The sequence below is a fragment of the Capricornis sumatraensis genome, chromosome 3 (assembly GCF_032405125.1).
Source record: "Capricornis sumatraensis isolate serow.1 chromosome 3, serow.2, whole genome shotgun sequence".
Taxonomy (NCBI): Eukaryota; Metazoa; Chordata; class Mammalia; order Artiodactyla; family Bovidae; genus Capricornis; species Capricornis sumatraensis.
The window spans coordinates 13,114,626-13,127,276 of NC_091071.1; the positions used below are offsets into that span (position 1 = coordinate 13,114,626).

General features: G+C 46.4%; 1 protein-coding gene across 1 annotated transcript in view; it reads right to left on the reverse strand.

Annotated features, from left to right (window-relative positions):
- CALN1 (calneuron 1) overlaps positions 1-12,651 on the reverse strand; it is a 452,352-nt gene that overhangs the window by 4,819 nt on the left and 434,882 nt on the right. The window contains exon 5 of the mRNA XM_068969439.1: positions 12,234-12,390. Coding sequence (XP_068825540.1) covers positions 12,234-12,390 — 157 coding nt within the window. The remainder of the gene's footprint in view (positions 1-12,233; positions 12,391-12,651) is intronic.

Genomic DNA, 12,651 nt, shown 5'->3' on the forward strand with positions numbered 1-12,651 from the left:
TTTAACCCAGCACTAATTACTATGCTTGTTGATAACTGAATGCCTGTCTTTGGCTATCGCATATTTGCCTTGCACTATACTTTGGTGTATTTATTTATTCTCAATGCCTATGCTTGGTTTCCCCAGGATGCACTGGAAGCTGGAGACATGACTTCTCCTCACTGCACTGAGGAAGAACCCTGGGCAAGATGCTGAACTCCGTTGAGCCTCAGTTTCTCTCTCTGTAAAAGGAGCCAATGATAACTGTTCTGCTAATGTCAAGAATTAGTTCCAAGATGAACCAGCTCATAAAACAGTAAAAGCTAGGTGCAACTGTCACTTGCCAGAGAAATGCACCGTTTCCTCCCTGTATCCTCTGAGGATCAGAGAAAAGAGGTGCTGGTTTGCCTCCTGTTTCCTGCAGGAGTCCTGGGCTGAGCCTGCAGCAGATGCTCCCAGAACTTTGCCTTGGTCTCTTCCCTCAGTGATTCATCCTGCACTGCAGCCAGACTCACCCTCTTGGAGCCATGCTGGCTATGCGTCACCACACCCTGCAATCTCCCTGCAAAGCTCCCCCACCCCCTGCCTAGCTGGGAGAAGCAGTGCTGTCCAGCTCTTGAGCTCGGCAAGTGGAACCACAGATCACCTCCTATCTCCTTCTGTTCTGAGACCATGGCTCCGTCCCTCCCCCAGTCACCTCTGTCTCAGCCTAGCAGGTTTCTTCTCTACCTAAGACTCTGCAGCACTGTTCATACTTTTGTCTCTGCTAATGGTGCTTACCTACCTTCCCTCTCATTTCTTCCAGGCCTAACCCCAACTTAACTTTTCCATGAGGCTTCTACTGAACATCTATCCTACTCTCAAAGTGCCTCATATGTAAATATTTTTAAATAATGGAGCTCTTTGTCTCTGAGTTAAGACACTACCAATGCAAGAGACACAGGAGATGCAGGTTTGATCCTTGGGTCAAGAAGATCCTCTGGAGAAGGAAATGGGACCCGCTCCAGTATCCTTGCCTGGAAAATTCCATGGACAGAGGAGGCTGGCGGGCTACAGTCCACGGGGTTGCAAAGAGTTGGACACGGTAGGCAGGAGTGTTCTTCTTTGTACCAGCTCTTACTATTTACTTACTTTTAATTGAGGTAGAATCCATGGCATAAAATTCACCCTTTTAGAGTGTACAATCCAGTGGTATTTAGTACATTCCCACGGGTTGTGAAACCATCACCACCACCTAATTCTAGAATGTTCTTATCACTTCAAAAAGAAACACCAAACACATAAGAAGTCACTCCTCATCCCCTAGCCCCCCCAGCCCCTGGCAATCGCTGATCCACTTTCTGTTTCTATGGATTTGCCTCTTCTGGGCACTTCATATACACCGAACCATACACTATGTGACCTTTTGTGTCTGGCTTCTGCCACTTAATATCCTTTCCAGGTACATCCACGCTAGAGCACTGATGAGTACGTCATTCCTCTTTGTGGCTGAATAATACTCCATTGAATGGATGTGCCACATTCTGCTTACCCATTCACCGACATTTGGGTTGTTTCTATTTTTTTGGCTATTTTAAATAATGCTGCTATGAACGTTCACGTACTGATACAAGTGTTTGTGTGGACGTGTTTTCAGTTCTCTTGGGTGCAAATTTAGGAGCCAAATTGCTGGGTCATATGGTAACTCTGTGTTTAACTTCTCAAGGAACCTATTCCTTCTTGGATCTTCTGGAACACTGAAAATGGCAAGAATACATCACGCTATTGGTGATCTTTTCTATGTCTTTCTCCTGAGTGTGTGTGTGTAATTTTTTGGCTGTGTTGGGTCTTAATTGCAGCATGTAGGCTTAGTTGCAGCCTGTAGGGGCTTCTCTTGCTGCAGAGCATGGGCTCTAGACACGTGGGCTTCAGCAGTTGTGGCCTGTGGGCTTAGTCAGCCTGCGGCATGTGGGATCGTAGCCCCTGGACTCAGTGTGGGATTGAATCTCGGCCCCTGGCACTGGAGAGTAGGTTCTTAACCACTGGATCACCAGCGAAGTCTCCCAGGTAGATTCTGATCTCTTTCTACGTAGTACATAGATGCCACAGTAGGAGTCCAGAAAATACATGGGGGTGAAATGTGCACAGGGGGAGGCTGACACAGGAGGATATAGAAGCTAGGTTTCCTGTTTTCTTGAAAGGTCATTAGTGAATCTGTGCACTTCAGCAGACTCCTGGCTGCTGTGACAGGACCTGGGTGTGTAAAGGTGTAGCGATAGACTGTTCCTTCCCCTTCTTATTTTAACAGAGATTCACACAGCTCCACTGAGCAAATGCCAGGCAGTAGCTCTTGAATTTTTTCCCAGAGACAGGAGTCTACACCAATTTTGCCACGGATCAGCTGGGTGATCCTGGATAGAATGGGCTCAAAATCTTTCTGGCTTCAATTTTCAGAGACACAGGCTCCCGAGTAAGGCAAATCAGGATCATAACAATTCTGACTAATTGCCTCAACATAGACCTATGTAAGTGATAGTCCTGGCAGGGAGTTTGGGGCCCAAGGAAACGGTAAAACAATATAAAACCCAGCTCAGGTGATTCTCACTCATAAACCAGACCTAGCAGGTCTGGGAGCTATTAGAGGTCTGTGATCCTTCCAAGTCTGACACTTTATGATTGTATGAAATTGGATAGTTCCATAGCCTAGAGTGAAACTAATTAAGAGCTCGTGAAAGAGATTTTTCTATACGTCAGTGATAACAGAAATGGCCAGGCACCCACATTTAAGACCTGAAGTTAGAGGTGGAGGATGTGGCCTCTATGGAAACAGGATTGTGCATTTTATAATGCTTTCGTAGGAGGACAGGCCACCTGTAATTGTGTGGGTATGAGCTGGTCTCTTCTCTACAAAATCTTCTTGGGTTTCTAGAGGTCAGACAGCTGTGTCTGGCTTTGCGGGTCCTCCAAGGATCCTTGGCGTGGTGTGGCCAGGTGTTATTGGGGCCTTTCCAGTCATCCTTCCCCCTCATGTAGCAAAATCCATCTTTTGGTTTAGGGATCTGTGCCTTTGCACCTGGTGGAATTCTCAATCCAGGGCCTCACCTTTCCCCCATAACAAACCACATTGGCTAGTAGAGTACCCTGAGCTCTTGGCTTAGTCCAGAGGTAGGCACACAGGCCACGCAGATTTGATTGGAGTCCCTTTTCGGAATGGAACTGAATCTTAACAGAGAGAATCTTGTTGACCTTGGGGAGAGAAAGCCTGCCCAAGAATGATGCCAAGAGAGAAGACAGAACAAAGAGAGAGAGAGAGAGAGCAAGACGAGGGGAGGGAGAGAAGGTTGCTTGAGCTCTTTGGGTCCAAGTCAACCAAAGCTCATCCCTTTGGCTTCCCCTATTATTTGAGCCAGTGTCTTTTAGTTTGACGGGGTCTGGGTTGAGTTTTTGTTACTTACAGACAAAAGAGTCTTGACCAATATTCATGGGAACTCCAATGCTGGCAAGGACTTGACTTTACATATGAAGAGGACATGGTTCAAACCCTGTAAATTTGGTCCCTGGGCCATTTTTCAAGATGTGGCATTCCAGCATCACATACTCTGCAATGTCTCCAGGTTGAAAAATACAAACAAAGAAGAAGAGAACTGGGGCCAGGGATTGGCCAGGTTTTTTTTTTTGTTTGTTTGTTTTGAGTGCTTTTTTTTGTTTGTGTTTTAAAATTGTGCTTATGTTCAGTCGTGTCTGCCTGTGACTCTTTGGACTGTAGCCTGCCAGGCTCTTCTGTCCATGGGATTTTTCAGGCAAGAATACCAGAGTGGGTTGTCATTTCCTTCTCGAGGGGATCTTCCTGACCCAGTGACTGAACTCTCATCTCCCGTATCTCCTACACTGCAGGCGGATTCTTTATTGGCTGAGCCACGTGTTAGGCATTGTACTAAATATTTTCATGTGGCGGATAGCATTGAAACATATACATTACCATATGTAAAATAGATGACCAGTGTGAGTTCGATGTGTGAAGCCCGGCACCCAAAGCCGGTGCTCTGGGACAACCTTGAGGGGTAGGATGGGGAGGAAGGTGGGAGGGGGTTTCAGGATGGGGAGGACACACGTTTACCTATGCTGATTCATGCTGGTGTCTGGCAAAAACCATCACAATATTGTAAAGGAATTGTTCTCCAATTAAAATTAATTAATTAAAAAAATTCTCACGTTATGTGCTCATAACAACCATATGAAGTAGGACATGATATGATTCCCATTTCATAGATGAAAAAAATTCAGCTCTTAGTATTTATTTAAGTGCTTTGCTCATGTAACTTGTATGTGGTGAGGCAAGATTTTAAGAAAGCCCTGTCCAGAGCTCAGAGCTGGAGTTCTTAACTATCATACTAATTTATCAAAAATAAATAGAGCATGGGGAGGGTAGAGACCTCCCCAGGTCTCTATCATGTATCTCAGAATCTCCTCACTCTTCACTCATGGCTCCAGAAAAACCTCCCTACAGGTTTGCTTTGATAGGTCCTCAAATAGTAGAAGAAAAATCCTTTTTTTAAAAATTTTGTCCAAAGCCCTAACTTTCTTTCAAACTGTCTCCTGTCTCACTGCCTGCCAGGGACCTCACCTACCCCTTAACCTCCGATACCTACCCCAGGAGAACAGGTTTTATTTTAGTAAAGTTATCACCCCCGCTGAGCTGGGAGCAGATGGTGTGGATGGCGTGTCATGCCCTTTTCAGCTGGATGGGCATGTGGTACCCAAGGTGCACGGCCAGGTCTCCAAATCCAGATGTCCATCTGACATCCAACAGAGACACTCTGACTTCAGCAGGGACGACTTGAGGAGACACAGCTGCAAAATTCCTTCTGACCTTTCAAGGAGCCCAGAAGTATTTGAATCTAGTTGTGACCATCATTGTCCAATCTTTCCATGGGGTGGATGAAAAAAAAAAGACTCAGAGAGTTTTTTTTTTTTCAGTCATTCAGCAAACATTTACTGAGTACCTGCTATGTGCATCATTGTGCTAAATGCAGGGCATTTAAAAAAAATTTTATTTTTAATTGGAGGATAATTACTTTACAATATTGTGTTGGTTTCTGCCATACATTAAAATGAATCAGCCATAGGTATATATATGTCCCCTTCCTCTTGAACCTCCTTCCCATCTCCCTCCCCATCAACACTCCTCTAGGTTGCCACCAAGCACCGGATTTGGGTTCCCTGCATCATACAGCAAATTCCCACCAGCTTATGTTGGGCTTCCCTTGTGGCTCAGCTGGTAAAGAATCTGCCTGCAATGCAGGAGACCTGGGTTCGATCCCTGGGTTAGGAAGATCCCCTGGAGAAGGGAAGGGCTGCCCACTCCAGTATTCTGGCCTGGAGAATCCCATGGACTGTATAGTCGCAAAGAGTCAGACACGACTGAGTGGCTTTCACTTTCAATGTATATTTAATGCTACTCTCTCAAATTGTCCCACCTCTCCTTCCCCCACTGTGTCCAAAACTCTGTTCTTTATGTCTGCACAACTCAGAGAGTTTTAAAATAAGTTCTCCGGATCACATGGCTAGTCCACACAGGGCAGAGAAGAGAACCTGAATGGCTGCATAGGAATCCTCTGGGGCTGCCTGGCCTGGGTCACCCCTCTGACAGGTGTTTCTCTTGTCCATCATGCTGAATGGTATGGAAGAGCTCTGCTGTGGCTTTCAGAGAAACTATTTATTCCCCACTTGATGACTTTTGCTTGATTTCCCTTTCCCGTACATGTTGTCAGAATGTCTACAAAACCCCAGCAGCTGGTATTCCATTTAGGGACAACACTTGGGGGATGTGTCTTGAAAGGGCTCACACACAGATCCTGCTGCGTGCACTTCTACTCAACTTCCAGATATGCTAATAATATGATTTCATTTGAAGAAATGGAAAAGGAGTAAGGACAGCAAAGAGCCATTCTGTAAACTGTCTTTGAAATGTGTAAGCTTGGGGAAATGACCCAGGACCCTGAATGGAGAGCCAGGGCATGGTTTGGTCAGGTGGGCCCAGATTCAAATCCTTACTCGCTGTTTGACTTTGGATAAATGACCACCTTGTTGAGTCTCGGTTTCCTCATCTGTTGCCTGGGGGCCACAGAACTGACCCCTCAGTACCTGCCTACAGGTCAGTCCAGTGTGTTAACAAATGAACAGCTCTTGGCAGGCATGCCGGACAGCTATCCCTTATCCCAGTCCTCCTGGCCTGGCCAATGTGAATGAAGCAGTAAGCATTCTGGAAGCAAACACTACTGAAGTAAACTTTCGGGAAGCAAACACCACTGAACTTAACATTCAGCACGATCTATTGTAAGAACTCTGAAAAAGGCGTCGGTGATGGGAGAATAGATGATTCAAACACAAGGCCACTTAATTCCATATATGTCAAGTGACTGGAACCAAATAATAAAATGTGAAATTTGTCTCTTAGTGTCACCAAGCTTACGTTCTCCAGAGTCAAAATAGCCAGTGATTTTACAGGTGGTCCAACCAAAGCAAACCATCTTAAACCTCCCTTATTAGCATGAATGGGTTTCCCAGGTGGCTCAGCGGATAAAGAATCTGCCTCCAATGCAGGAGATGCAGGAGATGAGAGTTTGATCCCTGGGTCGGAAAGATCCCCTGGAGGAGGGCATGGCGACCCACTCCAATATTCTTGCCTGGAGAATCCTGTGGACAGAGGACCCTGGCAGGCTGCAGTCTATAGGGTCACAAAGATTTGGGCACGACTGAGTGACGGAGTACGCACAATTGGGATGGATGGTGAGTGGGTGTTGTGAGTGTGAGTGGTTACAAAGTCTTATATCTGACCTGTGCCGGCAGATGCTGACCTACTTATTTCACCAAATTGGGACACAAATACTGACAAAACATTAGTACATCAGTTTATTCTATCTTAGTGCAGGAATTTTTAAAATGAGGGGCTGAGAGGGCCTGGAAGTTCAACTTTTAGTGAAATAGTCTCATTGGATTGGGGACACAGAGACTGCTAACTCTGGGTAACACCAGGGAGCCCCTGAACTTAGTGGGGTTAAACGACCTGTTACCCAAAGCACCCAGGATGTGGATTGACACCTGGTCAAGTGTCTGACTCAAGTTGATGATTTTCTCCCTATTAAGCCAGGTGTGAATGATGGGAAGTCCACATCAGAATCTTTGTGCTATATTCTTCTAGAGTGTTCTAGGCTCTTCTCAGCCTTCCTGGGGTTTTCTGTAAATGACTTCTTCTGGGGCTCTAGGAAAATCTACCCATGCTCTGAGGCCCTAATTCAGGACTTCCTGAAGATGTCAGGAAAACTTTCCTTATATGTAACTCAGAATTTCATTCTATTTCCTCTTGTCCTTTCTGTGGGAGAAGATGAGAAAAGTAATGCTTACCTAATGATTGCAGAGCCCTACCTACCATGAAGGTAAGGCAGATCGGATTATGCGAGGGGCTGTATGTGCATGAGGTGGGGTGGAGTGGGTGTGTGGTCTGTGCTGACCTAAAAGTCCAACAAATAAAGTGAAACCAAAGCAAAATGAAACCTAAAACGTAGACACCTGCCCCCTGAAATTTCTCCCATCAGAGGCACCTCACCCTTTGGACTCCTGACCTGTTTCTTCAAATTTTTCCATTTGTGTGAAATAATCAACACTTCCTAATTTAATGATCAGAATCTGAACACATTTGTGAAAGTATCAGACCCAAGATTCATAAAAGTGAGAAATATAGCCATTGCGGGACTTCTCTGGTGGTTCAGTGGCTAAGACCCCGGGCTCCCGATGTAGGGAGCCTGGGTTTGATCCCTGGTCAGGGAACTAGATCCCACGTGCCACAACTAAAGATCCTGCATGCCTCAACTAAGACCTGGCACAGCTAAGTAAACACACAAATATATATTTTTAAAGCCTTCAGTGTTAAATGGGCTTCCCTGGTGGCTCAGATGGTAAAGAGTCTGCCTGCAATGCATGAGACCTGGGTTTGATCCCTGGGTCAGGAAAACTCTCTGGAGAAGGGAGTGGCTACCTACTCCAGTATTCTTGCCTGGAGAATCCCATGGACAGAGGAGCCTGGTGGGCTATAGCCCACGTGGCTGCAAAGAGTCGGACACGACTGACTAACACATTTTCACTGTTAAATAAATAAATAGAAGGCTAGTGACCTTTAAAAAAATACAGTCACTGACATAAAATGATGCTGACGGCCTTTGAAAACCCTCCTGTTAATTTCTAAGGGATTCACACTACAGCATTTTTCAAACTTCCTTCACACCCCAGAAGCTCCAGCATTGCTGAGCTCCAAGACATCTGATGTGGGCTTCTTCAGATTCTGACTCTGCTGCAAAATGCCTGTTTCCTTGGCTATCTCCTCCTTCTTTACTCTGAAACAGATGTGCCCTTTCACCTTTTTGAGGCAAAGACTTCCTGCATCTTTAGGTTTTTATTCCTCCTTGATTCCTTCCTCTGATACCAAATAGAGCAGAATTTCCAAGCACCATGGATCACCCAGCTTTACAGGCAAGCTCATCAGCATGGGAATATGTTGGCTTCAGCAAAGCTCTAAAAAGAGGAGGAGGAAGAGAGAGCGTCCTGGATGGGGAGCAGCAAGAGGGCAGGTGGCCTGGGAGCAGGGCTCTGGGGTCTGGGGGAATGTCCCAGCTCCCTTTCTCCTTCGGTCACTTGGGGTTGCTGGGAAGATAAAATTTGGAGAGAGAAGAGTTCCATCGCAGAACTTCCCTGGTGGTCCAGTGGTTAAGAATCCACCTGCCAATGCAGGGGACAAGGATTTGATCCCTGGTCCAGGAATCAAACCCTTGCCACGGAGCAACTAGGCCCATGAGCCTCAACTACTGTGCCTGTGCTCTAGAGACCAGGAGCTGCAACTACTGAAGCCTGTGCCACCCAGAGCCTATGCTCTGTAACGAGAGAGGCCATCGGAATGAGAAGCCCATGCACCACAACTAGAGAGGAGACCCCGCTCGCTGCAACTAGAGAGAGCCCTCGAGCAGCAACGAAGACCCAGTGCAGTCAAAAATAAGTAAAGAGGTCCATCACTGAAAGAAAGCAAGGAAACCACCATGTCCCTTCAGAATTAGATTCTGCATTTACCAACCAAGATGTGTCATGGTGGATGCTGCCAGGTTGGAGGGGGACTCTGAGATGTCAGCGAGGCTATAGGTGAAGTGACTGGACAGGCGAGCGTGCAGCCTGGATCAAGGGTGAGAGCAGACAGGAAGAGGTTGACCGCTGGCAGGATGTGTCAGCCCAAACAGCTGAAGGCCAAGAGGATTCAGAAAGCACAAGCCATGCAATTAGGCCATCAGACGGCGGTAGAAGCAGGGAGAGGCTCCAACTGCCAACAGGTCCCTGTTTGTGGGCAGCAGGCGTAGGGGAAAGATGGAAAGGAGAAGGCCAAGGTCACCGCAAGGTCTCAAACGGACTCTCTCAGTCCTAGGGCACCAGGGTGAATTCTGTGTCTGTGTGTCCGTCTCTTTCCAGACATCTTCGCCCAGAGTAAAACTGGGGAGGCTCCTTCCTAAATCTGGGGAGAGCTGCAGGCATTAAATAAATGCACTGGTGACATGGATCATAGCCCAGGTTGGAAAAATCTTACCATTAAACACATGAGGTTGTGTGTGGGGCCAAAAAGCGCTGACATACTTTAAAAACCCTCTCTGCTGTGAAAATACATAAAAGGGATTGTGTAATCAAGGTCACATAGGTCACTCTAGAAAGCAAGGTGCTAATTACAAATAATATTTCTTGTATTAAATAAGACCATGAATTTTAAAGCACAGTTTCCTGGTCCTTATCAATCACTCCTAAATGGGAACTGTGGCTAATCCTATATGTACTAATCATTAAAGCAGACCCAGGAAACCCCTAAGTCAGCCATTTATTTTATTAATAGATGAGCTTTTGGGTAATAAAAAGACAGTGCTTAGAGTTCAGATGATTTCCCAGGGCAGTCTGACCTTTCTCAAATTACTAAGACTTGTGACATTTCTCTGAATAAAACACCGATCCATAAACAAAGTCTCTTGTGGAAAAAAGCAGTGCCCAGAAATATTCTTCCTACCCGTCTCAAGAGTGTGTCTGACAGCTGGGGCCCACCCCGCAATGCTTCTACTGTGTGAGCAGCGAGTCTATCCGCTAAGAACCAGATGGAACGGAGAAGCCAGGCCTGCTGTTACGCGAAATTTTAATCCAGTCCCTACCCTCCTCACCCTTGCTCATCCTCCACTTCCCCTGCCTGCCCAGCTGTAAATGGCATTGGCTGTGACCTTCCTGCCCTAGTGTGGTCTGTGTGGCTCCAACTCCAAACGCAGTCATGGATGCTATGGCCCAGGTCCCAAGCAGCGTGACCAAGGCCCCTTCTGAACCACAAGTGGGTTTTGTTTGCCGTGTACACTGCATGCCAAGTCACTTCAGTCGTGTCCGACTCATAGCAACCCTATGCGCTGGAGCCCGCCAGGCTCCTCTGTCCATGGGATTCTCCAGGCAAGAATACTGGTGTGGGTTGCCATGCCCTCCTCCAAGGGGATCTTCCTGACCCAGGGATTGAACCTGCATCTCCTGCATTGGCAGATGGGTTCTTTACCTCTGGCACCACCTGGGAAGCCAGCACTTATGAAATCTTTAAATGTGAACACCTTTAACAGGGATGCATTGCTCTTAAGTTTACCCCAATCTCCTGCCTAGTTCCCAGACTTTGGTTAATTTTGGCAAAATGGCAAAATGGAGTATAAGCCATTTCCCGCAACAATTCAGCCCAGACAGGGCCCACAGGTGCCCAGGACTAACTCAGCCCCATGCTGTCTGCCTGTTGTAGGGTTCAGCTGGTTCTAATGCAGCAACTCCAAGACCAGGGAACCAAATTGCATTCTGGTCTTTCTGTGACAGCTTACCATCTGCACATATAGGCTTGTTGCAATATGTTCAGAAAACAAAACAAAACAAAACAAAACAAAAAACAGAAGAAAGTAGTAGACCTTTTTAAAAAGTCTCAACCTTAAGTTAAAAATTGCTGGTAGCCTGCTATGCTGTTTTAAGGTAATTTTTAAAAATATCTGTACATCAGAGTTTTAACAGCTCTGACTTTCAAAGTTGGAAAGAGGGATTCAATTATTTAACTTCCCTGGAACTCTCTACTGGTTAGCGAATAAGGTAGGCTTTATTTTTCTTTCATGAACCTAAGAGAAATGACCTCTCATGAGCTCATTTTTGGCTCTAGGAGAACCTATTTCTTCTGTAACTACTTGGTGGGGTTCATCAAAGTTTTTCTCATGAGCATGGCTTTTATTTTTTTGGCCAGTGCGTTCAGATACCATAGCATAAAAGTAATCCATTTCTAAGGATCTTGTGAAGTAGATGTAACTGTCCTGATGTTTACAGGTGAGGATACACACTCAGAGAAGCTACTCCCCTTGCCCAAGATCACACAATTAGCCACTCGACTTGATCCAGTAGCTCAAATAGGCTCTTTGCACCACCCAAGCGGCCCCCACTAACTAAAGGCTCACGTCACTGAGCCCCTCAGCAAGTCACAGACCTCAGAGTCATCAAAGGAAGGAAGGGTCGACACAAGTCTTGCTAAAATTCAGAGTTTGGGGAACAGAAACCTACTGCATCTTTCCACAAAGGATCTTTTAGCTTTGCTCCTGGATTTGTGGGGTCCATCCATGGCCACTTCACCCCAGGAGTCTATAAACACATTTTTCATCCAGAGGATATGGAGGTGTTGGCCTCTTCCAAAGCAGGCAGAGAGCAGAAGCAAAGGTACTTACTGGGAACTTCCCCAGTGGTCCAGTGGTTAGGAATCTGCCTTGCAATGTAGGGGATGTGGGTTCAATCCCTGGTCGGGGAACTAAGTTGCTCCCACATGCTGTGGAGCAACCAAGCCCAAGCACCTCAACTACTGAGCCTGTGTACCACAATAGAAGATCCTGCATGATGCAACTAAGACCCCATGTATGTGCTCAGTCTGACTCTTTGCGACCCCATGGTCTGTAGCCCACCAGGCTTCTCTGTCCATAGGGATTCTCCAGGCAAGAATACTGGAGTGGGTTGTCATGCCCTCCTCCAGGGGATCTTCTCAACCCAGGAATTGAACCCAGGTCTTCCACATTGTGGGCATATTCTTTACCATCTGAGCTACTAGGGAAGCCCAAGATCCCATGCAGTCAAATAAATTAATAAATATTAAAAATAAAATAGACACTTACTTTTTAAACTAAGTACTGATGATTAAAAAAGGGGGTACTCACCGCCCTCAAACTCCGTCTGGCAATTCCCCGAGGCCTCATTCAGGCTCTCCTCCTCGTTGATAATGATGCTCTCAATGTCCTTCATCGTTAAGTGGTCCCGGAAGGCGTGATAGAGGATGTGCTTCAACTCTTCCAGAGTCATCCTCTGCATGTCGAACTGTGGAGATAAAAGGGGCATGAGAAGTCTGGGCGCACGGAGGTGAGAACTCAGCTTGGGGCATGACTGTGTGTGATGCGTAGTTGCTTCAGGCTTGTCCGACTGTGACCCCATGGACTGCAGCCCACCAGGCTCCTCTGTCCATGGGATTTTCCAGGCAAGAATCCTGGAGTGGGTTGCCCTGCCCTCCTCCAGGGGATCTTCCCCAACCTGTGTCTTACAATTTGATCTTCTACATCTTACATCTCCTGCCTTGGCAGA